Source organism: Balaenoptera physalus (genome assembly GCF_965194825.1).
Source record: "Balaenoptera physalus genome assembly, chromosome: X".
Classification (NCBI taxonomy): domain Eukaryota; kingdom Metazoa; phylum Chordata; class Mammalia; order Artiodactyla; family Balaenopteridae; genus Balaenoptera; species Balaenoptera physalus.
Genome location: NC_138903.1, coordinates 134,095,283 through 134,122,209, shown reverse-complemented (window position 1 = coordinate 134,122,209; position 26,927 = coordinate 134,095,283). Strand labels below are relative to the sequence as shown.

At 38.3% G+C, this 26,927-nt stretch overlaps 1 protein-coding gene across 1 annotated transcript in view; it reads left to right on the top strand.

Annotated features, from left to right (window-relative positions):
- The window catches only part of F8 (coagulation factor VIII), a 125,611-nt gene that overhangs the window by 63,802 nt on the left and 34,882 nt on the right, over positions 1 to 26,927 (top strand). Inside the window, exons 14-18 of the mRNA XM_082447897.1 lie at positions 8,961 to 12,051; positions 17,474 to 17,627; positions 19,351 to 19,563; positions 19,851 to 20,079; positions 20,269 to 20,451. Of these exons, the coding sequence (XP_082304023.1) occupies positions 8,961 to 12,051; positions 17,474 to 17,627; positions 19,351 to 19,563; positions 19,851 to 20,079; positions 20,269 to 20,451 (3,870 nt within the window). The remainder of the gene's footprint in view (positions 1 to 8,960; positions 12,052 to 17,473; positions 17,628 to 19,350; positions 19,564 to 19,850; positions 20,080 to 20,268; positions 20,452 to 26,927) is intronic.

Below are 26,927 nucleotides of genomic sequence, written 5' to 3'. Positions count from 1 at the left end.
CGCACATCACCACAAAAAAATGATAATTATGTGATGTGATAAAGGCACATAGCTACCACTATGATGGTAATCCATATTGCAATATATAAATGTATCAAATCAATACACTGTAAAGGTTAAACTTACACAGTGGTATCTATCAATTGTATCTCAATATAAAAAGAAACTATAGTGAGCAGGTTGGTCACCTGTTTCTGTAAATAACGTTTTGCTGGAACATATACACGAAAGATATACAGTTAATTTTTGTATATTGACCTTGTATCTTGCAACCTTGCTAAATTCACTGTAAGATCTGGCAATTATTTTATAGATTCCCATAAGATTTTCTTGTACACAATCAAATTGTTGCAAATATTGACAGTTTCAGTTTTTCCTTTCCAACACTTATGCCTTTTATTTCTTTTTTCCTGTGCCTTAATTTTGAATAAAACTGGTAAGAGCAGGGAAAAAACCCATATATCAGAAGTTTTGATGAGTCATTTTTATTATCAATTATATTAAAATATTAGAAATATTTTCTTTTTTTTAAAGGAACGCCTTTCTTTCTTTCTTTCTTTCTTTCTTTCTTTCTTTCTTTATTTATTTATTTATTGGCTGTGTTGGGTCTTCATTTCTGTGCGAGGGCTTTCTCTACTTGCGGCAAGCGGGGGCCACTCTTCATCGCGGGGCGTGGGCCTCTCACTATCGCGGCCTCTCTTGTTGCAGAGCACAGGCTCCAGACGTACAGGCTCAGTAGTTGTGGCTCACGGGGCTAGTTGCTCCGCGGCATGTGGGATCTTCCCGGACCAGGGCTCAAACCTGCATTGGCAGGCAGATTCTCAACCACTGCACCACCAGGGAAGCCCTAGAAATATTTTCTAATATCCATTGTGACGTCTTCTTTTATTCATAATTATTAAAACTGGTTTACTAAATTCCTAAACATATGGGTATTTTCTAGTTTTCTGTTGCTCATTTCATATTTTTACTTCACTGTGGTCATATAACATCCTCTACATGATTTCAGTTCTTTGAAATGTGGTGAGACTTGCTTTATGCCCAGCATATGGTTTACTTTGGCTAATGGCCTGTTGGAACTTAAGATGAATGTGTCTTCTGCAGTTGTTGTTAGGTGGACTGTTCCATGTATGTCAGGTTGCTTTATCATTTTGTTAAAATCCTTATAAGTTTACTGATATTTTGTCTGCTTCTTACAGTTACTGAGAGAACTATGTTAAGAGCTCTACCTATAATTGTTGGGTTTGTTGTTTCAAAATAAATGAGGCAAAATAAAATCAGGTGCTTACAAATTTAAGATTGTTATGTACTCTTGTTAAATTAACCATGTTATCATTGTGAAATGTCCTTCTTTTTCTGAAGTAGTACTTGTTGCCATAATATCTGCTTTTTCTGAAATTTATGTGCCTCAATCACCTTTATTTTGCTTAATGTTTGTGTGGTATATATTTTTTTCCATTCTGGTACTTTCAGCCTATCTATGCACTTACATTTATAGTGTATCTCCGTAACATTTCTTATAGCGCACGTCTGCTGGTTAATTAATTTTATCAGGTTTTGCTTGTCTAAAAAGTCTTCATTTCTCCTGAAATTGTGAATAATATTTGCACTGTGTACATACCAATGAAAATAGCTCTTGGACAAATCTAGAACAGAACAAAGAAGTATCAGAAACACTGTGGAGCACAAAAATGAGGATGGCCAAATAGAAGAGCGTATCAAAAATTTGACTTGTGTCATTCTGTCCCTCAGTCTGAAGCAGCTTGGTGCCAAAGGGGATCCCCTCTAAGGGATTTCTTCCCAAGGGGAAAGGACAACAGGAGAACTGTAACACCTCTTGTCACTACCAGGAACACTAGCAGCCTTCACCACCTGAGGAGCTCCATAGTCTTCACAGATACTGAAGCCAGCTGATGGACCTTCTCGGAGTCCAAGCCACTGCACTCCCCCCAGAGGAGGAACTGCATCCTCCCCTCAGGGCTTAGGCCTCCCCCAGCACCCACCATCTTCAGGGCTTGAGTTGCTGGTGTGCTTGCAACTCAGAGCCTGAGGACCCCATCATCCCTGGGGCCCATGTTGCTGCTCTACCTTGTCCCCCCAAGCACCAAGACACCACTGCACCCCACCCACCAGGACCTGAGCTGATGTGGCATGCCCTTGGAGAACGTGGACCCCCGCTTCATTGGCGATCTGTGCATGCCTATGCCTTTGAAACTGGCACCGCTACAGCAGATGTGCTCATACTCCAGGCTCAGGAACCATGAACTACACTGTCACTCTGAGCACCTGCACCCCAAACAGTGGCACCACCATCAATGCATGTACATCTCTGTCCCAGAACCCAGCACTGCCATCAAGGCCTGTGTGCTCACATGCCAGACACAGCACCAAGAAGAATCCCCTCAGCTAAGACCTCAGTCTGTGGGTGAAAAGAAGAACAAGAGGACCCCAGTATCCTTTGCCATCTAGGAGGCCAACAACCCTCACCACTACTGCCATCACAGACACTCACAGCCTTGACCACCAAGGACCCTCCACAGTCTTCGCTGACATTGACCTCAACTGACAGAGCTGCATGGAGACTATGCTGTTGAGCCCTCCCTGGAACTGGAGCTGCTGAACTGCAGAAGAAAGAAAGAGAGAAAGAGAGAAAGAGGGAGGGAGGAATGAAGAAGGAAAGGAAGGAAGGAAGGAAGGAAGGAACCAACCCAGAAATCCTGGAGCTAAAGAATATAATGAATGAAATGAAAAATGCAATAGAGAGCTTCAACAACATACTTGATTAAGCAGAAGAAACAATCTTCAAACTCAAAGATAAATCTTTTGAAATTATCCAGTCAAGAGGAGAAAAAAAAAGAATAAAGAAAGCCTACAGGATTTATGGAATACCATTAAATTTTTCCAGACAAGACATACAAGTGACCAACAGGTATATGAAAATGTTCTCAACATCACTAATCATCAGGGAAATGCAAATCAAAACCACAGTGAGATATCAGCTCAGACCTGTCAAAATGGCTATTATCAAAAAATCACATGATAATAAGTGTTGGCAAAGATGTGGAGAAAGGGGAGTCCTTGGGACTCCCCTGGTGGTCCAGTGGTTAAGACTCCATGCTCTCAATGCAGGGGGCCTGGGTTCAATCCCTGGTCAGGGAACTAGATCCTGCATGCCGCAACTAAGATCCCGCATGTTGCAACTAAAGATCCTGCATGCCGCAACTAAAGATCCCGCATGTCACAATGAAGATCCCATGTGCCGCAACTAAGACCCAGCACAGCTAAATACATAAATAAATATTTTTTTAAAAAAAAGAAAGAAAAGGGAATCCTTGTACACTGTTAGTGGGAATATAAATTGGTGCAGCCATTATGGAGAACAGTATGGAGGTTCCTCAAAAAATTAGAAATAGAACTACCATATGATCCAGCAATCCCACGTCTGGTATATATACAAAGGAAATGAAATCAGGATCTTGAAGAGATATCTGCACTCCCGTGTTTATTGCAACATTATTCACAATAGCCAAAACATGGAAATAACCTAAGTGTCCATTGATGAATGAATGGAAGAGTAGAAAGACCCTGAGCTCACCTGCTCTCACAGGCACACCAAATCACAACTATTTTCAGAACAACCATCAATGGAAAAGACTGGAACCTACCAGAAAAGATTGTCTACAACTAAAGATATAAAGAAGGAACCACAATAAGATGGGTAGGAGGGGCATCATCATGATATAGTCAAATCCCATACCCCTGGGTGGACAATTCACAAGCGGGAGGATAATTACCATTGCAGAGGTCCTCCCCAAGGAGAGAGGGGTCTGACCCCATGTTGGGCTCCATAACCTGTGGGTCATATACTGGGAAAACGAGCCCCCAGAGCATTTGGCTTTGAAGACCAGCAGGGCTTACTCTCCAGAGTTCCAGAGAGCTGTGGGAAGTAGAAACTGTACTCTTAAAGGGCGCACACAAACTCTCACATGCTCCAGGATCCAGGGTAGAAGCAGTAATAGGAGCCTGGGTCAGACGTACCTGCTGATCTGGAGAGTCTCCCAGAGAGGTAGGAGGCAACTGCAGCTCACCCTGGGGACATAGACACTGGTGGCAGCCATTTGGGGAGCTGATTCTACCAGGAGGACACTGGTGCTGGTAAGCACCATTGTGAAATCCTCCCTCTAGCTTATAAGCCTCAGGACCCATCCCCGCCCTGGCCCAACAGCCTGTAGACAAAAGTGCTGAGACACCTCATGCCAAGCAACTAACTGGGCATGGACACAGCCCCACCCACCAACAGACAGGCTGCCTTAAGACCCCCTGAGCCCACAGCTGCCCCTGGACATGGCCCTGCCCACCAGAGGGCACGGGATCTTCCCCACAAACCAGTGTGCAGGCACCAGACCCGGGACCCCCAGGGACCTCCAGCCAGAGACCCTGGGACCCAGCTCCACCCACCAGTGGGCAGACACCAGCCCCAGAATCCCCTGGGCTCTGGCCCTGCCCTCCAGTGAGCCTGCTCTAGCCTTGGGACCAGCTTCACCCACCAACAGGTGTCACTCTTTGTCACTATTTGCTGTCACTATTTGCAGATGACATGACACTATACATAGAAAATCCTAAAGACACCACCAAAAAACTACTAGAGCTCATCAATTAATTCAGTAAAGTTGTAGGGTCCAAAAATAATATACAGAAAATGTGTTGCATTTCTATACACTAACAACAAACTAAACTATCAGAAAGAGAAATTAAGTAAACAGTCCCATTTACAATCGCATAATAAAGAATAAAATACCTAGGAATAAACCTGCTTAAGGAGGCAAAAGACCTGTACTCAGAAATCTATAAGATGCTGATGAAAGAAATCAAAGATGACACAAACAGATGGAAAGATATACCATGTTCTTGGATTAGAAGAATCAATACTGTCAAAATGACTGTACTACCCAAGGCAATCTACAGATCCAATGCAATCCCTATCAAATTACCAATAGCATTTTTCACAGAACTAGAACAAAAATTTTTAAATCTATATGTAAATACAAAAGATAATGAATAGCCAAAACAATCTTGAGAAGGAAAAACAGAACTAGAGGAATCATGTGCCCTGACTTCAGACTGTACTACAAAGCTACAGTAATCAAAACAATATGGTACTGGTACAAAAAACAGAAATATAGATCAATGGAACACGATAGAGAGCCCAGAAATAAACCCACACACTTATGGTCAATCTGCAACGAAGGGTGCAAGAATATACAATGGAGAAAAGACAGTCTCTTCAATAAGTAGAGCTGGGAAAACTGGACAGATACATGTAAGAGAATGATATTAGAAATTCTCTAAGACCATATACAAAAATAAACTCAAAATAAATTAAAGACCTAAATGTGAGACCAGATACTATAAAACTCCTAGAAAAAAACATAGATGAGACACTCTGACATAAATAGTAGCAATATTTTTTTGGATCTGTCTCTTAAAGGAGATAAAAGCAAAAATAAACAAATGGGACCTAATTAAACTTAAAGCTTTTTGCACAGCAAAGGAAACCATCGACAAAAAAAACACAAAAAGACCACCTACTGGGACTTCCCTGGTGGTCCAGTGGTTAAGAATCCGCCTTCCAATGCAGGGGATGCGGGTTCGATCCCTGGTCAGGGAACTAAGATCCCACATGCCATGGGGCAACTAAGCCCATGCGCGCTCTAGAGCCCATGCACCACAACTAGAGAGAAGCCCGCCTGCCCCAACAAAAGATCCCGCATGCTGAAACTAAGACCCAATGCAGCCAAATAAATAAATATTAAAAAAAAAAGACAACTTACTGAATGGGAGAAAATATTTGCAAATGATATGACAAACAAGGGGTTAACATCCAAAATATGTAAACAGCTCACACAACTCAACATCAAAAAAACAAACAGCCCAATTTAAAAAATGGTCAGAAAGCCTGAATAGACATTTTTCCAAAGAAGACTTACAGATGGCTGAGAGGCACATGAAAAGGTGCTCACCATCATTAATCATCAGAGAAATGCAAATCAAAATCACAATGAGATATCACCTCACACTTGTCAGAATGGCCATCATCAAAAAGACAACAAATAGCAAATGTTGGCAAGGATGTGGAAAAATGAAAGGCTAATACAATATTGGTGGGAATGCAAATTGGTGCAGCCACCATGGAAAACAGTATGGAGGTTTCTCAAAAAACTAAAAATAGAACTACTATATGACCCAGCAATTCCACTCCTGGGTATATATCCCAAAAAAACACAGAAAACTCTAATTGAAAAAAAAGATGTGTACCCCAATGTTCATAGCAGCATTATTTACAATTGCCAACCTGAGTGTCCATCAACAGATGAATGGATAAAGAAGATGTAGTATATATATATATACAGTGGAATACTACTCAGTCATTGAAAAATGAAGTTTTGCCCTTTGCAACAACATGGATGGACTTGGAGGGTATTATGCTAAGTGAAATATGTGAGACAGAGAAAGACAAATACTGTATGATATCACTTATATATGGAATCTAAAAAATACAACAAACTAGTGAATATAACAAAAAAGCAGCAGACTCACAGATATAGAGAACAAACTAGTGGTTACCAGTGGAGAGAGGGAAGGGGGGAGGGGCACGATAGGGAAAGGGGATTAAGAGGTACAAACTACTATGTATAAAATAAATAAGCTACAAGGATATATACTATGACACAGGGAATATAGCCAATATTTTGTAATAATGATAAATGGAGCATAACCAAATATTGTGAATCACTATGTTGTACACCTGAAACTTATATAATATTGTACATCAACCATACCTCAATGAAAAAGAAGAAAATTTTTGAATAAAAAAAATTTAAATTAAAAAAACTCTCTGAAAAAGAAAAAAGTGATATATATGCATATATATATATATATATATGATGGAATATTATTCATCCATTAAAAAAGACAATATGGATGAACCTGGAGGGCATTATGCTAAGTGAACTAAGCCAGACGAAGACAAATATTGTATGGAATCACTACTATGGGAAATCTTTTTGAAAAAAAGAAAAAGAAAATGTAGAACTCACAGAAACAGATAGTAGAATGGTGGTTATATCATGTTTTGTAATCTTCTTTTTTTCCCCTCACTTAATAATGTATTTGATGTTTTTCTATGTCAATAAATATAGATGAACATCATCATTTTAAAAGATTGGTTAATATTCCATGCTAGAAATATTGCACATGCTAGGGATATTGCACTATCATTAAAGAGCTCTTGTCTAATGAAGCCTGAGGTGTGCTCCTACCCACTTGTGATCAGCTGGGCTCTGTCTCTCTAGGTTACTTTGATAGGAACTAGCTCCAGGATTGAATATCAGCCTAAATAATTGGTTCATTGAAAGCCCCAGTTATATCACTGAGGTCGGAGGCAGGTCCGTATATTTGTAGTGCTGACCAAATCTCAAACTTGGCCAGGCGTCTTATGCCTGTTTCAGAAGTTGGAGTAGGAGATTGGCAGCTGAGGTGTCTCCAAGGGAATTATAAGTTAATTTTCTTTGCATCTGTGGTTATATCTCCTTTCTTATTTCAAATTTTATATGTGTGGAATTTCTTATATTTATTTGGTTATTTATTTTATTGAGTTTTAATCAAAGAATCAACTTTTCTTTAAGCTCTTGGATTGAAATTTATTAATTAATTACTATAATGTTTTACTTTATTTTTATTCACACATGTAATAGAAAAAGATGTTCTCATTACAAAAATTCAACCAGTACAGATATAACTAAAGCTCCTCTTGATCCCTGTTCCCAGGCCCTTCTCAGAGTATGACGGATGTCATTCTAGACCTGTTTATGGAGTTTCATTTCCCCTTTTCTCACCCAATTACTGTCTTCCTCAGGAAAAGGAAGTATTAGATTTATCTAAGTTATAACAGTGGAATTTTTAGAGTGAAAAACCTTATTTAAATTACTCATTTCGGCTCCAGTCCTGGTCTACTCTGACCCAACATGGTTTTATACCATCAAAAATATGCTTTAAATATCATGAAATTGGGTTCTTGTATCCCATGTCTTCATATTTTTTAATATACTCCTTTATTTTGGTAGAAGACATTCTCTAATCATTTCCTGAGAATGGCTGAATTAGAGGTAGATGTTCTGAATCCTTGTATATTAGAAAATGTCTTTATTCTCATTTCCCATTTGAGTGATTATCTGGCTGCACATAGATTGCAGTGTGCATTAATTCCAAAATGTTTGACCACAGGAACCTTTTCCATGGGCATCCCATTGTCTCATAGGGCTCTGTGGAAATATACTTTGAGGAAAGTTTTCTCTTTGAGGAAGAGCTGTATTCAGTGAAGATTTTGCTTGCAAATATTGTGACTTGATGAGACTGTTCAGGTACCTGATCAGTAGCTTAGTAAAGCTGTATTTGTTTTCATTTATGTTTATGCATATACTTTACCACCATGAAATCCTTTTACTCAGATAATCCTGTTCATAGTAGAAATTAATATTGCTAGAACTGTGGTGGGATTTTATGTTATTTGTATCCTAAACCTAAGTCCTGCTCCCTTATGCTTACTTATCCTACAAATTGGTCACCAAAGAGTTCTGTGTGACTAGTAAGACTCTCCACTATTGTGTATAATTACATTTCTCCATTTTTCTCCATATATATATATGTATATTCATTTTAAATCACAGCCCTTTCTTGTGGTCACAAACAGATATACCACAACAGCAGCAATGCAAAACCACTTTTACTACCATTGTTGGACTACTGTTCCATGTGTCAGGGATTTAACCTAACGACCTGCAATATAATGGTACTGAGTAGTATTTTTTCATTTATCTGGGAATAGAAGAGAACCTCTAACAGAGATCTTGCTTGGGACCTGGGTTATGAGTAACCAGAATCTTATTCTTCCTCATCTCCAGGTCTGTGGGTTCTGGGGTGCCACAACTCAGACTTTCGGAACAGAGGCATGACAGCCTTACTGAAGGTTTATAGTTGTGACAGGAACACTGGTGATTATTATGAGGACACATATGAAGATATTCCAACCCTCTTGCTGAATGAAAACAATGTCATTGAACCCAGAAGCTTCTCCCAGAATTCAAGGCACCCTAGCACTAGGCAAATGCAATTCAAAGCCACCACAACTCCAGAAAATGATATAGAGAAGACTGACCCTCAGTCTGGAGAGAGAATGCAGCTGCTTAAAGAACGAAGTGTCTCCTCTAGTGATTTGTTGATGCTCTTGGGACAGAATCCTACTCCACATGGATTATCCTTATCTGATCTCCAAGAAGCCAGAAATAAAGCTAATGATCATTTACCTAGAGCAATAGAAAGAAACAAGGGCCCGTCTGAAGTGGCACATCTCACACCAGAGCTCCATCACAGTGGGGAAAGAGTATCTACTCCTGAGCCAGAGCTGCCATTAAGATTGAATGAGAATTTGGGGACAACTATAACAGTAGAGTTGAAGAAACTTGATTTTAAAATTTCTAGTTCATCGAACAATCTAATGACTCCACCAACAATTCCATCAGGCAATTTGTCAGCAGGTACTGAAAAGACAGGTTCCTTAGGACCCCCAAATATGCCAGTTAATTTTAGTAGTCAATTAGGTGCCATTGTATTTGGCAAAAATTCATCTCACTTTATTGGGTCTGGTGTACCTTTGGGCTTGAGTAAAGAAGATAATGATTCCAAGTCGTTAGAAGCAGTTTTAACAAATAGTCAAGAAAGTTCACTGGGAGAAAATGTATTATCAGTGGAGAGTGATAGGTTATTTAAAGAGGAAGGAGTTCGTGGACCTGCTTCATTGACCAAAGATGATGCTTTGTTTCAAGTTAATATCTCTTTGGTAAAGACAAACAAGGCACTAGTTAACTCAACAACTAATACAAAGACTCACATTGATGACCCAGCATTATTAATTGAGAATAGTACATCAGTCTGGCAAGATATTATGTTAGAAAGTAATACTGAGTTTCAAGAAGTAACTTCCTTGATTCATGATGAAATGTTTATGGACAAAAATACTACAGCTTTGGGACTAAATCATGTGTCAAATAAAACTACTTCATCAAAAAATATGGAAATGATCCACCAAAACAAAGAAGACTCTGTGCCACTAGATGCAGAATATCCAGATACATCATTCTTCAAGACTCTGCCAGATTCAACAAATTGGATAAAAAGGACCCATGGCAAGAACTCCCTAAGCTCTGGGCAAAGGCCCAATCCAAAGCAATTAACATCTTCGGGATCAGAAAAATCTGTGAAAGATCAGAATTTCTTGTCAGAGAAGAATAAGGTGGTAGTAGGAGAGGATGAATTTAGCAAGGGCACAGGTTTTAAAGAGATGATTTTTCCAAATAGCAAGAACGTATTTCTTACTAACTTGGCTAATGTCCAAGAAAATGATACACACAATCAAGGAAAAAAGTCTCAGGAAGAGATAGAAAGGAAAGAAAAATTAATCCAAGAGAATGTAGTTTTGCCTCAGGTGTATACAGTGACTGGAACTAAGAAATTTCTGAAGAACCTTTTTTCACTAAGCACTAAGCAAAATGTAGAAGGTTTAGATGAGGAGACATATACTCCAGTACTTCAAGACACCAGGTCATTAAATGGCTCAGCAAAAAGAACAGGGATTCACATGGCCCATTTCTCAAAAATAAGGGAGGAAGCAAACTTGGAAGACTTGGGAAACCAAACAAAGCAAATGCTAGATAAATATCCAAGCACCACAAAGATGTCTCCTATTCCAAGTCAGCAGAAGGCTATACCTCAGCGTGATAAGCGGGATTTGAAACAATTCAGACTCCCACTAGAAGCAATAAAGCTTGAAAGGGAGGTAATTCTGAATGACACCTCAACTCAGTGGTCCAGAAACATGAAATATTTGACCCAGGGCACCTTCACACAGATAGAGTACAACAGGAGGGAGAAAAGGGCCATTACTCAGTCATTCTTATCAGATTGTTCTATGAGGAGTCATGACATCATTCAAACAAATGGCTCTGCATTACCCATTGCACAGGTATCAGTATTCCCATCAATTAGACCTACAGATCTGACCAAGATTCCATCCCAGGACAACTCTTCTCATCCTCCAGCATCCGCCTGTAGTTATAGCTTTCTGGAAAGGAGTTCTGAGGTCCAAGAAAGCAGTCATTTCTTACAAGGAGCCAAGAGAAATAACCTTTCTTTAGCCTTCCTAACCTTGGAAGTGATTGAAGGTCAAAGAAAGATCAGCGCCCTAGGGAAACGGGCCACAAACTTACTCATGTACAAGAAACTTGAGAACACTGTTGTCTTGAAACCAGGATTGCCTGAAGCATCTGGCAAAGTTGTTCATCAGGAAGACTTTTTCCATACAAAAACTAGCAATGATTCTCCTGCCCACCTGGATCTCAGGGAAGAGATACTCCTTCAGAAAACACAGGGACTTGTTAAATTGAATAAAGTAAATAGACCTGGAAAAGTGCCCTTTCTGAAATGGGCAACAGAAAGCTCTGAAAATACTCCCCCCAAGCTGCTGGGTCCCCTTGCTTGGGATAACCAATATGCTACCCTGATACCAAGAGAAGAGAAATCCCTAGAGAAGTCACAAAAACACACAGCTTTTAAGACAAAAGACATCATTTTGCCCCTGGACCCTTGTGAAAACAATCATTCAATAGCAGCAATAAATGAAGTACAAGATAAGACCCAAAGAGAAGCCACCTGGGTAAAGCAAGGAGGGAATAGAAGGTTGTGGTCTCAGAATCCACCAGTCTTGAAACGCCATCAAAGGGAAATAACCGTTACTACTTTCCAGCCAGAGGAAGACAAAATTGACTATGATGATACTTTCTCAATTGATACGAAGAGAGAAGATTTTGACATTTATGATGAGGAGGAAAATCAGGGCCCCCGCAGCTTTCAAAAGAGAACGCGACACTATTTTATTGCTGCAGTGGAGCGGCTCTGGGATTATGGGATGAATAGATCCCCCCATGCACTAAGAAACAGGTATGGGTACATTGATTATTCCTTTGTCCTACTGTTGTGACCTTTGATTTTTACCAGGTGCTGAAACAATAGGAAAGGCACAACCAGCAGTGAGACTCCAAAGATTGAGGAAGCTGAGAACCAGATGGCAAAGTCTAGATGAAGCTGAGGAGCAAATGGGAGATTAGATGATGACACTAACAATGAGAGTTACGGGATGGTAAACCCAGATGGCATGAAACTCACTCTGGTGGGATGGTGAAGAAGAGGGGTCTACGAAAGGGTAGGGGGGTCAGAGTCAAGAAGCAGCCATGGGGAGCAGGAAGAAAGTCAGCCTCACCTATCAGCCCTATGAGCTGCAGGGTAAGGTTTAGTCTCCTGAGAGAGCCCTGATAGAGGCAGGAGGAAGCAGTGAAGTGTGTGGTAAAGAGATTGAGGATGCAGGGAAAGTTGTTTTCCATAGTACTGGGGATCCAGAGGGCAAAGTGGGAGGATTTGATTATTAGGGGAGCAGAGGGAGGTTGGGCAGGGGAGAGAAAGCACAGAGACATTTGGAAGATAAACATAAGGAGAGTCAATCAGTCAACCAATATTTATTGAGCACCTATTATATGCCAGACACTTGCATAGACACTGGAGTGCAGCAAAGTAGGAGCTTACATTCTACTGGGGAGAGCAAGGGACAATAAATTAGTAGAAAACTAAATAGGGGAATCTTGGTGCCGTTCAAAAGGTAGACTTGAATAATATGGTAGAGTGACGGGGGTGTTACTTTAGCTGTGATGGTCAGAGAAATTCTCTTTGTGGAGTTGAGACCTAAATGATGATAAGAGGTCAGCTAACAGAGGTCTGAGAGAAGACATTTCCGGCAGAAGGAACAGGAAATGCAAAGGCCCTGAGAATGAAACAAGTTTAGCATGTTTGAGGAACAAAAAAGGACCAACATGACTGTAGTACAGTAAGGAAGTGTGTGCAGGGGTAGGGAGATGAGGTGGCAGAGATGAGCAGTGGTCAGATAATATAGGTCCTAGAGGAAGGGTAGATGCTCTCCCTCTTCATTAGTCATTGTCACTTCCCAGCCTTGCTTTCTACCTCAAATGAGCCCTTATTGCTGCACAGCAACCGTAGAATATTTCCTGCTCTCCTGGACCTCTATCTTACATTTTCTGCTTTTTCCCTAAATCTCCAACACGTTTTGCCCATTCTCCAACACCCCTTCTCACTCCTAGTTGATGCTTTGCACTGAACTCCACAGACTTCCAACACCACATTTACTGACATCTGTACCAATATACTGCCCAGTTTTGCACTCGATCCCATCCTTTCTCCCTTCATAAAAAACGTTGCTTTAGCAAGTCCCTTGTTCTCTCTTACATCATCAGTTTCTCACTTTCCACCGGATTAGTCTCACCAGCGTCAATCAAGCTATTGATTAGAACAGGGTAGTGGTGGTGAAAATCAAAAGAAATGTAAGGATGTTGATTATGATTTAAAGATAAGCAGAGAGGGCTTGGTGTTAGATTGAGTATGGGGAGGAATGGTGAGAGAAGACTCAAAGAAGATTTTCGGGTTTTGTCCTGAGCAACTAGGTGGATGATAGTGACATTTAATGAGATGTGGAAGGCTTGAAGCAGAACAGATTTATTTGAGGAAACACTCAAGGGTCTGTTTTGTACATATTTAATTTGAGATGCCTATTAGAGATCCTAGTTGAGTTTTTTAAAAATTTATTTTCTTTTAATTTTTTTTGGGCTGCATTGGGTCTTAGTTGCGGCACGCGGGATCTTCATTGAGGCATGCAGGATCTTCTCATTGCAGCGCATGGGCTCTTCGTTGTGGCGTGCGGGCTTCTCTCTAGTTGTGGCATGCTGGCTCCAGGGCACATGGGGTCTCTAGTTGAGGCTCGCGAGCTCAGTAGTTGTGGCACACGGGCTTAGTTGCCCCGTGGCATGTGGGATCTTAGTTCCCCGACCAGGGATCGAACCCACGTCCCCTGCATTGAAAGGTGGATTCTTTACCACTGGACCACCAGGGAAGTCCCCAAGTTGAGATGTTGAGTAGGCAGTTAGATATATGAGTCTGGAATCCAAGGAAGAGGTCTGTGCTAAAGATACAAATTTAAGAGTTATGAGCTTATTAATAGCATTCAAATAAGACTTGATGGGATGATGAGGGAGTAAAAGTAGATGTAAACCGTGCCCACTTTACGCTAGGTCCCCAAAGGGCTACATGCTCAAAGTAATGGTAAACCAGTTAACTTGCACTTCATTGACTTACAGCCCAGTTTTCTGTCATCTGTGTTGTCCATGAAATCTCTATTCTTGATCAAAATTTAAGCATGTCTTGGATTGGCAGTGCCTGCAGACATCTGGCTGAAGAATACATAAAACCTCTCTAGTGTAAGAAACCAACATTCTAGGCCTCAAGTTATTTTCACAAATATTCCAGATACAACTTCTAGCACACAAAGATACTGGGTATGAAATAAAACAAGAAAAATAAGCAAGAAACCACAACTAAGGAGCCCACATGCCGCAACTAAGGAGCCGGCAAACTGCAACTAAGACCCAGTGCAACCAAATAAATAAATAAATAAATATTTTTTAAAAATCTAAGTACTCAGTTAAGTAGAAAGGAAACTTTAAAGCAAGAGGTTTGTAGAGATACAGAGGAAATGTTATAATAATAAAACAGTCAATTCAATAGGCAGCCATACATTCCTAAATTACTATGAACCTAATAATATAGTTTTAAAATACATAAAGCAAAACTTGACAGACTTAAATAGAGAAATAGATAAATTCTCAATCATTATCATCACTTCTACTCAATACTGTACTGAACACTCAAGCAGTAAACACATATAAAAGGTATAAAGGTTGAAAAGAAAGAAATAAAACTGTCCTTGCGTACAGATGATATGATTTTATACATATAAAAAATGTTTACAAATAAGTGATTAGAATTAACTAGGAAAGTTAGCAGGTTTGTAGAATTGAAAATCAATATACAAAATCTATTATATATCGATATAGTAGCAGCAGACAGGTAGAAAATGAAATTAAAAGAATGTGTCATTTACAATGGAATGAAATAGTAACAAGTACCTAGAAATAAGTATGACAAAAATTTTTCAAGACCTCTATGGAAAAACCTATGGAAATTTATTGGGAAACTTTAAAGAAGACCTAAGTAGATGCCAAGATATACCATGTACATGTACTGGAAAATGCGATATTATGAAAATGTAAACTATCCCCAAACCGATCTATAGATTCGGCACAACCTATGTGAAAATCTCAACAAGTATTTTCTCTTGCAGAACTCAACAAGCCTGATTTTAAAGTTACTAAGAAAATGCAAAGCGCCAAGAATAGCCAAGACCCTCTTGAGGAAAAGGAACAAGATGGGAGGAATTGCTGTATAACATATTGAGACTTATTTTAAAGCTATAGTAATGTGATAATTGGCTTAGGAGTAAACAAATAGGTCAGTGAAAGAAAACAGAAAACCCAAAACTAGACTAACACATTTATAGGCATTTGATTTATGGAAAAGGTGTCACAGAAGAGCAGTTTTCAATAAATGTGCTGAAATTTTTTGATATCCGTATGGAAAGACATTAAACTGGATCCCTAACTCACACCATACACAAAAATCCACTAACAGTGGGTTACAAGTCTAAACATAAACATAAAACCTTAAATCTCTTAGAAAGAAAAAAGTAAGAGAATATCTCAATAACTTCAGGGTAGGAAAAGAAAGAGAATTTATATCAAGATACAAAAAGCACTAACCATGAAGAATTTTTAAATAGATTTCACTACATTAAAATTATGAATTTATGCTCATCAAAAGATAACAAAAAGAGAATGAAAAAATAGCCACAGAAGGGAAGATGTTTGCAGCACAAAAGGCCAACAAAGACTTATATCAAGAATATATAGAGTACTCCTTTGAATCAATAAGAAAAAAAAGCTGATTATCCAATAGAAAAATTGGCACAAAAAAGAAGAAAACAAACTTGGATAGGCATTCCACAAGAGGAAATCCCCAAATGGCTACTACCCATAAGAAATTAACCTCATTATTAATCAGGGAAATGCAAAATAAAACCACAGAGACACTGCTGTGCAACCAGTAGCATGGCCAAAAATGTAAAAACACAGTCAATATCAAGTGTTTGTGAAGATTTGGAGCAAATGGAACTCTCATACATTGCTGATGAAAATGGAAAATGGTGCAGTTCCACTCCTATATATGTGCCCAGCAGAAATGCATACAAAGGTTCATAGCAGGACTATGTATAAGCACCAAAAATTACTCGAATGCACATGATTGCGTTATATTCACACAATGGAATACTATACAGCAATAGGAATGAACAAACTATAGCTACACACACAACGTAGACGAACCACAACCATAATGCTGAGTAAAAAAATCACAAACAAAAGAATGTATGCAATATGGTTCCATTTGCATACTTCAAAAATAGGCAAAACTAAGCTATATTCTTTAGGTATGTATACATAAGTGGTACAGTTATGAACAAAATCAGATAAATAATTATAAACATCAGAATGGGGATTACATTTCGTGGGAAGGGAGAGGGTGTGATTGAAAAGGTAGATAGATAACCGTGAGTCTTCTGGGCTGCTGGAAAAGTTCTTGATCTTAGTGGTGGTTGCATTTTTTGTATCAAAAGCATTTATGTTTTATGCACTTTATTGTATAGTTTTAGTTCGCAGTTTTTACAGAATTTTTAAAAAGCAAAGAAAAGTGGTCCAAGGACTGAACACTGAGGCTCTCATATTTAGAGTATGTTTATAAACCCTACATCCATTCAACGTTCAACAAATTTTTTTTGAGCACCTACTATGTGCCAGGCACTTGTTCCAGCTGCTGGGAGTACAACAGTGGACAAAACAGACAAATCCCCCTGCTTTCATGGATCTTATATACTAGAGAAGCCTGGGGAGAGTGTGTCCAGGAGGATGGAGTGGTTAACTATGCAAAATGTTGCTTAGATGTTGAGTAAGATGAGGACATAAAATTGACTATTGGCTTTGATAAGCCACTTGCATGATTTTGTTACCACCTAAATATAGATGATCTTCATCTAGACCTCTTTTGTGAACTCCCAGTCTCCGTGTATTTCCCAATATAATTCCCACAGATACCCCATGTGTCCAAAACTGTATACACCAATCTACCCTTCTAGGGTTCTCCATCTCAGTGAACTGCATCACAATCCATCCATTTGCCCAAATCAGAAACCAGGAAGTTATCTTTAATCCCTCTTTCTCCCTCCCTTCTCCATTACATTTCCAGTTCATCACTTCTACCAAATGTATCTCAAATACAGGGAAGACAACAATGTGAGGCATTTCTACCCACCTGGTCCATGAGAATATTACTTTTCCTCTGCTTTTTTCTCCAGAGCTGAGAATGGAGGTGTCCCTCAGTTCAAAAAGGTGGTATTTGAGGAATTTGCTGATGGCTCCTTTACTCAGCCCTTATACCGTGGAGAACTAAATGAACATTTGGGACTCTTGGGACCATATATAAGAGCAGAAGTCGAAGACAATATCATGGTAAGTTGAGGACAATGAAGTTACAAGAAAATTAATCCCGTATATGTTTTTTAGATTTCTGATTCTAAAAATAATGGCCATAAAAAAGAATGAAATAATGCCATTTGTAGCAACATGGATGGACCTAGAGATTGTCATACTGAGTGAAGTAAGTCAGACAGAGAAAGAGAAATATCATATGTTATCACATATATGGAATCTTTAAAAAGGGTACAAATGAATTTATTTACAAAACAAATAGAGTCACAGATGTAGAAAACAAAACTTATGGTTACTGGGGGGAAGGGGGGTGGGAGGGATAAATTTAAATTTTTTTAAATAAAAATAATGTATTCTCACTTTTGAAAAAGTTTAAAGTATAGAAAATAAGGAAGTTGAAAAATAATACCATAATTATCATTTTGCTGTATGTTCTTATGTTTTTCCTATGTATTCTCTTTATGTATTCAAAAGTATATAATGCATCATCCTACTTCTTTTCTAAATAAATATGTCATAAACATTTCTTATGTCATTAAAAACACTTCCTACATATATTTTTAAATGACGGAATATTAGTCCATTATATGATTTTATGGTTTACTTAACCGTTTACTTTGAACAACCTTTTAGATAGTTTCTTTTTTTTTTACTATTTAAGTAATGCTGCAGCCACAACCCTTTTCCTAGGATAAAATTCCAGGAGTGCAATATACATGAACATTTTAAGACTTTCTCTAATGAATTATCTATTAATGTTCTTTGCATAGTTGAAATTTTTGGAGGGAGTGCTTTTCTTGTTCATTTATATTACCTTGTATATTATAGATCATTGATATATTAATGATCATTGATCATTTTAGTGAATAATATTTTTCCAAGTTTGTTTTCTCTTAATTTTGTATATAATGGTTTTTAAAATAAAACAGGTTTGAAATTTTAGGTAGTAACCCATAAATCTTTCCTTTACGACACTTTCATAGCTTTTTTGTTTATAAAAATCCTTCCCTATACAGAGGGGTTTTTTTCTTAAAATCACCTATACTTTTTTCAACTTTCTTTTACAGTTTAATTTCTTAACATTTAACTTTTTAATCCATCAATAATTCCTGTAGACTAGAATTTGTTTTTGGTGTGTGTGAGCCAAAGATCAAGGTAGTTTTATTTTTTCCAGAAACAGTCATCCATTGTCCCAATTGATTGTTTACACGAAGGATATAGGAGGATCTAAAATTATGGGATTGTGAGTGAATTTTTTTCTGACTTCAATTTTATTTTACTTTCCATATATCACATGAAAATGTATAATTTTTTTTAATTTGAAAAACAAGTCTTCTTTAAAGATCATAAGTATTCATCCTGGTATTTGTCATGAAGAACCTTAATTTAAGAGTATCAGTTCCTGGGGTCTCAAAACCACTGTGGTGATATTTTCCCTTTTACTTTGGAATTGCTTTTAAGTATTTAGAAATTTTCTCCTTTGCAACTTTGAGTTCATGCCTTAAAGATTTTGGAATTCAAAAATGTCTCAGTTTCTTTTGTAGATCTTTAGGTTTGGGTTCTAATGACATCCATACTCTGTACCATTTCCTCCAGCTATTAAAAACCTGGATAAAGACCCCCCAGATCGGCATTGCTATTAGGGATATAAACCCTAACCTAAGAACTATAGAAGATCTTAAAACATAACACTTGCTTTTTTTATTTCTTTTCTTTTCTTTTTTTTTTTTTTCTTGCTCTGCAGGTAACATTTAAAAACCAGGCATCTCGTCCCTACTCCTTCTATTCTAGCCTTATTTCTTATGAGGAAGATCAGAGGCAAGGAGCAGAACCTAGAAAAAAGTTTGTCAAGCCTAATGAAACCAAAACTTACTTTTGGAAAGTGCAGCACCATATGGCACCAACTAAAGATGAGTTTGACTGCAAAGCCTGGGCTTACTTTTCTGATGTTGATCTGGTAAGCAGGTCTATGTTGTGCTGGCCCCTTTCTGGTTTAAAAGAAAGGGTCTTTGTGTTATGTTTGAAGTTTGGTATTTATCCTAAGCATAATGGGAAGCTTTAGATAGGGGAGGTGTCATCATATTTATGACTTAGACATATCGCTCTGGAATCTACTAAAGAGGAAGAAATTGTACTGTGGGAAGATGGGGAGTGGGTTGGAGTGTCATAAAAGTTGATGAGAAATGCACTCTGGTTCATGGGTGAGAGAACTTTTGCTCATAGAACTGGTGTCTTTCCTCTCAGGAAAAAGATGTGCACTCAGGCTTGATTGGACCCCTTCTGATCTGCCGCACAAACACTCTGAGCGCTGCTTATGGGAGACAAGTGACAGTGCAGGAATTTGCTCTGTTTTTCACTATTTTTGATGAGACCAAGAGCTGGTACTTCACTGAAAACATGGAAAGGAACTGCAGGGCTCCCTGCAATATCCAGATGGAGGACCCCACTTTTAGAGAAAAGTATCGCTTCCATGGTAATATATTCCACACCCAAATATTACTCGCTGTGAAATGAACCTTGAGCCTGAGGTTTGGACATTGTATGATTTGAGACTATATGTGTGGGAGTGGAATCCTCATAGGAATCAATATTTTTGACTGGAGTGGAGGGAAAGACACTTATACAATAGATTTTAACAGCTTTCTCTGTGTTCTTTCTCCAGCAATCAATGGCTATGTGATGGATACACTACCTGGTTTAGCAATGGCTCAGGATCAAAAGATCCGATGGTATCTGCTCAGCATGGGCAGCAATGAAAATATCCATTCTATTCATTTCAGTGGACATGTGTTCACTGTACGGAAAAAGGAGGAGTATAAAATGGCAGTCTACAATCTCTACCCGGGTACGAGCCACTTTGTGTTCTTTCTTCAACTTACTGTGCTTGCTGAAAACCTACTTTAAAGGTCTGTGCCCTGGGGATATGTCCAGTGAACAAAGCAGACCAACTCCCTGCTCTAGGGTAGCTTACTTTGAAAAAGTAACTTTACCCTACAGAGAGATAATAAATAAATTAGCAAGTGAACATGATAATTTCAGATACAGATAATGTGCTATAAAGGAAATAGAACAGAATAAATGGATAATTGATGTCACAGCACTTTCCTAGGAAAAAGGGATTTTTCTACCACCTCAAATCCCACATGGCACCAGTAGTTTCCCAAAGACTGATTTGTTTATGTATGAAAGCAATATATTGATTAAGCACTCCTCACAATGTTGATCAAAACATAATTTCATTTTAGTTCTGCAGTGTCCCTTTAAAACAGGTTTAATAGTGGAAGTAAACTTCCCCTGTTTCTGTGTAAAAATTCTGATAAGCCCAGTGACTTTTCTGTTCACTCTTTTTTTTTTTTAAACATCTTTATTGGAGTATAGTTCCTTTACAGTGGCGTGTTAGTTGCTGCTGTATAACAAAGTGAATCGGCTATACGTATACATATATCCCCATAGCCCCTCCCTCTTGCATCTCCCTCCCACCCTATCCCACCCCTCTAGGTGGTCACAAACCACCGAGCTGATCTCCCTGTGCTATGCGGCTGCTTCCCACTAGCTATCTATTTTACATTTGGTAGTGTATACATGTCAGTGCCACTCTCTCACTTCGTCCCAGCTTACCCTTCCCCCTCCCCATGTCCTCAAGTCCATTCTCTATGTCGCTTCTTTATTCCTTTCCTGCCCCTAGGTTCTTCAGAACCTTTTTTTTTTAATTCTATATATATGTGTTAGCATACGGTATTTGTTTTTCTCTTTCTGACTTACTTCACTCTGTACGACTGACTCTGGGTCCATCCACCTCACTACAAATAACTCAATTTCGTTTCTTTTTATGTCTGACTAATATTCCATTGTATATATGTGCCACATCTTCTTTATCCATTCCTCTGTCGATGGACACTTAGGTTGCTTCCATGTCCTGGCTATTGTAAATAGTGCTACAGTGAACATTGTGGTACATGACTCTTTTTGAATTATGGTTTTCTCAGGGTATATGCCCAGTAGTGCGATTGCTGAGTCATATGGTAGTTCTATTTTTAGTTTTTTAAGGAACCTCCATACTGTTCTCCATAGTGGCTGTATCAATTTACATTTCCACCAACAGTGCAAGAGGGTTCCTTTTCTCCACACCCTCTCCAGCATTTATTGTTTCTAGACTTTTTGATGATGGCCATTCTGACTAGTGTGAGATGGTATCTCATTGTAGTTTTGATTTGCATTTCTCTAATGATTAGTGATGTTGAGCATCCTTTAATGTGTTTGTTGACAATCTGTATATCTTCTTTGGAGAAATGTCTATTTAGGTCTTCTGCCCATTTTTGGATTGACTTGGTTTATTTTTGATAGTGAGCTGCATGAGCTGCTTGTATATTTGGGAGATTAATCCTTTGTCAGTTGCTTCGCTTGCAAATATTTTCTCCCATTCTGAGGGTTGTCTTCTCGTCTTGTTTGTGGTTGCCTTTGCTGTGCAAAAGCTTTTAAGTTTCATTAGGTCCCATTTGTTTATTTTTGTTTTTATTTCCATTTCTCTAGGAGGTGGGTCTAAAAGGATCTTGCTGTGATTTATGTCATAAGGTGTTCTGCCTATGTTTTCCTCTAAGAGTTTTATAGTGTCTGGCCTTACATTTAGGTCTTTAATCCATTTTGAATTTATTTTTGTGTATGGTGTTAGGAAGTGTTTTAATTTCATTCTTTTACATGTAGCTGTCCAGTTTTCCCAGCACAACTTATTGAAGAGGCTCTCTTTTCTCCATTGTCTATTCTTGCCTCCTTTATCAAAGATAAGGTGACCATATGTGCGTGGGTTTATCTCTGGACTTAGGAATCCTGTTCCATTGATCTATATTTCTGTTTTTGTGCCAATACCGTACTGTCTTCGTGACTGTAGCTTTGTAGTATAGTCTGAAGTCAGGGAGCCTGATTCCTCCACCTCCATATTTCTTTCTCAAGATTGCTTTGGCTATTCGGGGTCTTTTGTGTCTCCATACAAATTTTAAGATTTTTTGTTCTAGTTCTGTGAAAAATGCCATTGGTAGTTTGATAGGGATTGCATTGAATCTGTAGATTGCTTTGGGTAGTATAGTCATTTTCACAATGTTGATTCTTCCAATCCAAGAACATGGTATATCTCTCCATCTGTTTGTATCATGTTTAATTTCTTTCATCAGTGTCTTATAGTTTTCTGCATACAGGTCTTTTGTCTCCTTAAGTAGGTTTATTCCTAGGTATTTTATTCTTTTTGTTGCAATGGTAAATGGGAGTGTTTCCTTAATTTCTCTTCAGATTTTTTTGTCATTAGTGTATAGGAATGCAAGAGATTTCTGTGTATTAATTTTGTATCCTGCTACTTTACCAGAGTCATTGATTAGCTCTAGTAGTTTTCTGGTAGCATCTTTAGGATTCTCTATGTATAGTATCATGTCATCTGCAAACAGTGACAGTTTTACTTCTTCTTTTCAATTTGGATTCCTTTTATTTCTTTTTCTTCTCTGATTGCCGTGGCTAAAACTTCCAAAACTATGTTGAATAATAGTGGTGAGAGTGGGCAACCTTGTCTTGTTCCTGATCTTAGTGGAAATGGTTTCAGTTTTTCACCATTAAAAACGATGTTGGCTGTGTGTTTGTCATATATGGCCCATATATTGCCATATATGGGCCATATATGGTTGAGGTAAGTTCCCTCTATGCCTACTTTCTGGAGCATCTTTATCACAAATGGGTGTTGAATTTTGTCAAAAGCTTTTTCTGCATCTATTGAGATGATCATATGGTTTTTATCCTTCAGTTTGTCAATATGGATTATCACATTGATTTGCATATATTGAAGAATCCTTGCATTCCTGGGATAAACCCCACTTGATCATCGTGTATGATCCTTTTAATGTGCTGTTGGATTCTGTTTGCTAGTATTTTGTTGAGGATTTTTGCATTTATGTTCATCAGTGATATTGGCTTGTAGTCTTCTTGTGTGTGTGTGGCATCTTTGTCTGGTTTTGGTATCAGAGTGATGGTGGCCTCGTAGAATGAGTTTGGGAGTGTTCCTCCCTCTGCTATATTTTGGAAGAGTTTGAGAAGGATAGGTGTTAGCTCTTCTCTAAACGTTTGATAGAATTCGCCTGGGAAGCCATCTGGTCCTGGGCTTTTGTTTGTTAGAAGATTTTTAATCACAGTTTCAATTTCAGTGCTTGTGATTGGTTTGTTTATATTTTCTATTTCTTCCTGGTTCAGTCTTGGAAGGTTGTGCTTTTCTAAGAATTTGTCCATTTCTTCCAGGTTGTCCATTTTATTGGCATATAGTTGCTTGTAGTAATCTCTCATGATCCTTTGTATTTCTGCAGTGTCAGTTGTTACTTCTCCTTTTTCATTTCTAATTCTATTGATTTGAGTCTTCTCCCTTTTTTTCTTGATGAGTCTGGCTAATGGTTTATCAATTTTGTTTATCTACTCAAAAAAACAGCTTTTCGTTTTATTGATCTTTGCTGTTGTTTCCTTCATTTCTTTTTCATTCATTTCTGATCTGATCTTTATGATTTCTTTCCTTCTGCTAACTTTGGGGTTTTTTTGTTCTTCTTTCTCTAATTGCTTTGGGTGTAAGGTTAGGTTGTTTATTTGAAATGTTTCTTGTTTCTTGAGATAGGATTGTATTGCTATAAACTTCCCTCTTAGAACTGCTTTTGCTGCATCCCATAGGTTTTGGGTCGTCGTGTTTTCATTGTCATTTGTTTCTAGGTATTTTTTTATTTCCTCTTTGATTTCTCCAGTGATCTCTTGGTTATTAAGTAGTGTATTGTTTAGCCTCCATGTGTTTGTATTTTTTACAGTTTTTTTTCCTGTAATTGATATCTAGTCTCATAGTGTTGTGGTCAGAAAAGATACTTGATACGATTTCAATTTTCTTAAATTTACCAAGGCTTGATTTGTGACCCAAGATATGATCTATCCTGGAGAATGTTCCATGAGCACTTGAGAAGAAAGTGTATTCTGTTGTTTTTGGATGGAATGTCCTATAAATATCAAGTCCATCTTATTTAATGTGTCATTTAAAGCTTGTGTTTCCTTATTTATTTTCATTTTGGATATCTGTCCATTGGTGAAAGTGGGGTGTTAAAGTCCCCTACTATGATTGTGTTACTGTTGATTTGCCCTTTCATGGCTGTTAGCATTTGCGTATGTATTGAGGTGCTCCTATGTTGAGTGCATAAATATTTACAATTGTTATATCTTCTTCTTGGATTGATCCCTTGATCATTATGTAGTGTCCTTCTTTGTCTCTTGTAATAGTCTTTATTTTAAAGTGTATTTTGTCTGATATGAGAATTGCTACTCCAGCTTTCTTTTGATTTCCATTTGCATGGAATATCTTTTTCCATCCCCTCACTTTCAGTCTGTATGTGTCCCTAGGTCTGAAGTGGGTCTCTTGTAGACAGCATATATACAGGTCTTGTTTCTGTATCAATTCAGCCAGTCTGTGTCTTTTGGTTGGAGCATTAAATCCATTTACATTTAAGGTAATTATCGATATGTATGTTCCTATTACCATTTTCTTAATTGTCTTGGGTTTGTTATTGTAGGTCTTCTCCTTCTCTTGTGTTTCCCACTTAGAGAAGTTCCTTTAGCATTTGTTGTAGAGCTGGTTTGGTGGTGCTGAATTCTCTTAGCTTTTGCTTGTCTGTAAAGCTTTTGATTTCTCCATCAAATCTACATGAGATCCTTGCCGGGTAGAGTAATCTTGGTTGTAGGTTTTTCCCTTTCATCACTTTAAATATGTCCTGACACACCCTTCTGGCTTGCAGAGTTTCTGCTGAAAGATCAGCTGTTAACCTTATGGGGATTCCCTGGTATGTTATTTGTTGCTTTTCCCTTGCTGCTTTTAATATTTTTTCTTTGTATTTAATTTTTGATAGTTTGATTAATATGTGTCTTGGCTTGTTTCTCCTTGGATTTATCCTGTATGGGACTCTCTGCGCTTCCTGGACTTGATTAACTATTTCCTTTCCCATATTAGGGAAGTTTTCCACTATAATCTCTTCAAATATTTTCTCAGTCCCTTTCTTTTTCTCTTCTTCTTCTGGGATTCCTATAATTTGAATGTTGGTGCATTTAATGTTGTCCCAGAGGTCTCTGAGACTGTCCTCAATTCTTTTCATTCTTTTTTCTTTATTCTGCTCTGCAGTAGTTTTTTCCACTATTTTATCTTCCAGGTCACTTATCCGTTCTTCTGCCTCAGTTATTCTGCTGTTGATTCCTTCTAGAGAATTTTTAATTTCATTTATTGTGTTGTTCATCATTGTTTGTTTGCTCTTTAGTTCTTCTAGGTCCTTGTTAAAAGTTTCTTGTATTTTCCCTATTCTATTTCCAAGATTTTGGATCATCTTTACTATCATTACTCTGAATTCTTTTTCAGGCAGACTGCCTATTTCCTCTTCATTTGTTTGGTCTGGTGGGTTTTTACCTTGCTCCTTCATCTGATGCGTATTTCTCTGTCTTCTCATTTTGCTTAACTTGCTGTGTTTGGGGTCTCCTTTTTGCAGGCTGCATGTTCATAGTTCCCATTGTTTTTGGTGCTTGCCCCCCATGGGTAAGTTTGGTTCAGAGGGTTGTGTAGGCTTCCTGGTGGAGGGGACTGGTGCCTGTGTTCTGGTGGATGAGGCTGGATCTTGTCTTTCTGGTGGACAGGACCACGTCCAGTGGTGTGTTTTGGGGTGTCTGTGAACTTGGTATGATTTTAGGCAGCCTGTCTTGTAATGGGTGGGGTTGTGTTCCTGTCCTGCTAGTTGTTTGGCATGGGGCATCCAGCACTGGAGCTTGCTGGTAATTGAGTGGAGCTGGGTCTTAGTGTTGAGATGGAGATCTCTGGGAGAGCTCTTGCCGTTTGATATTACATGGGGCCGGGAGGTCTCTGGTGGTTCAATGTCCTGAACTCGGCTCTCCAACCTCAGAGGCTCAGGCCTGACACCCAGCAGGAGCACCAAGACCCTGTTAGCCACACGGCTCAGAAGAAAAGGGAGAAAAAAAAAAGAAAGAAAGAAAATAAACAAATAAAATAAAGTTATTAAAATCTTTAAAAATTATTAAAATAAAAAAGCAATTGAAAAAAAAGAAGAGAGCAACCAAACCAATAAACAAATCCACCAATGATAACAATTGCTAAAAGCTATACTAAAAAAAAAATGGACAGACAGAACCCTAGGACAAATGGTAAAAGCAAACCTATACAGACAAAATCACACAAAGAAGCATACACATACGCACTCACAAAAAGAGAAAAAGGAAAAAATATATATTTATATATAAAAAGGAACAGAGCAACCAAATCAATAAACA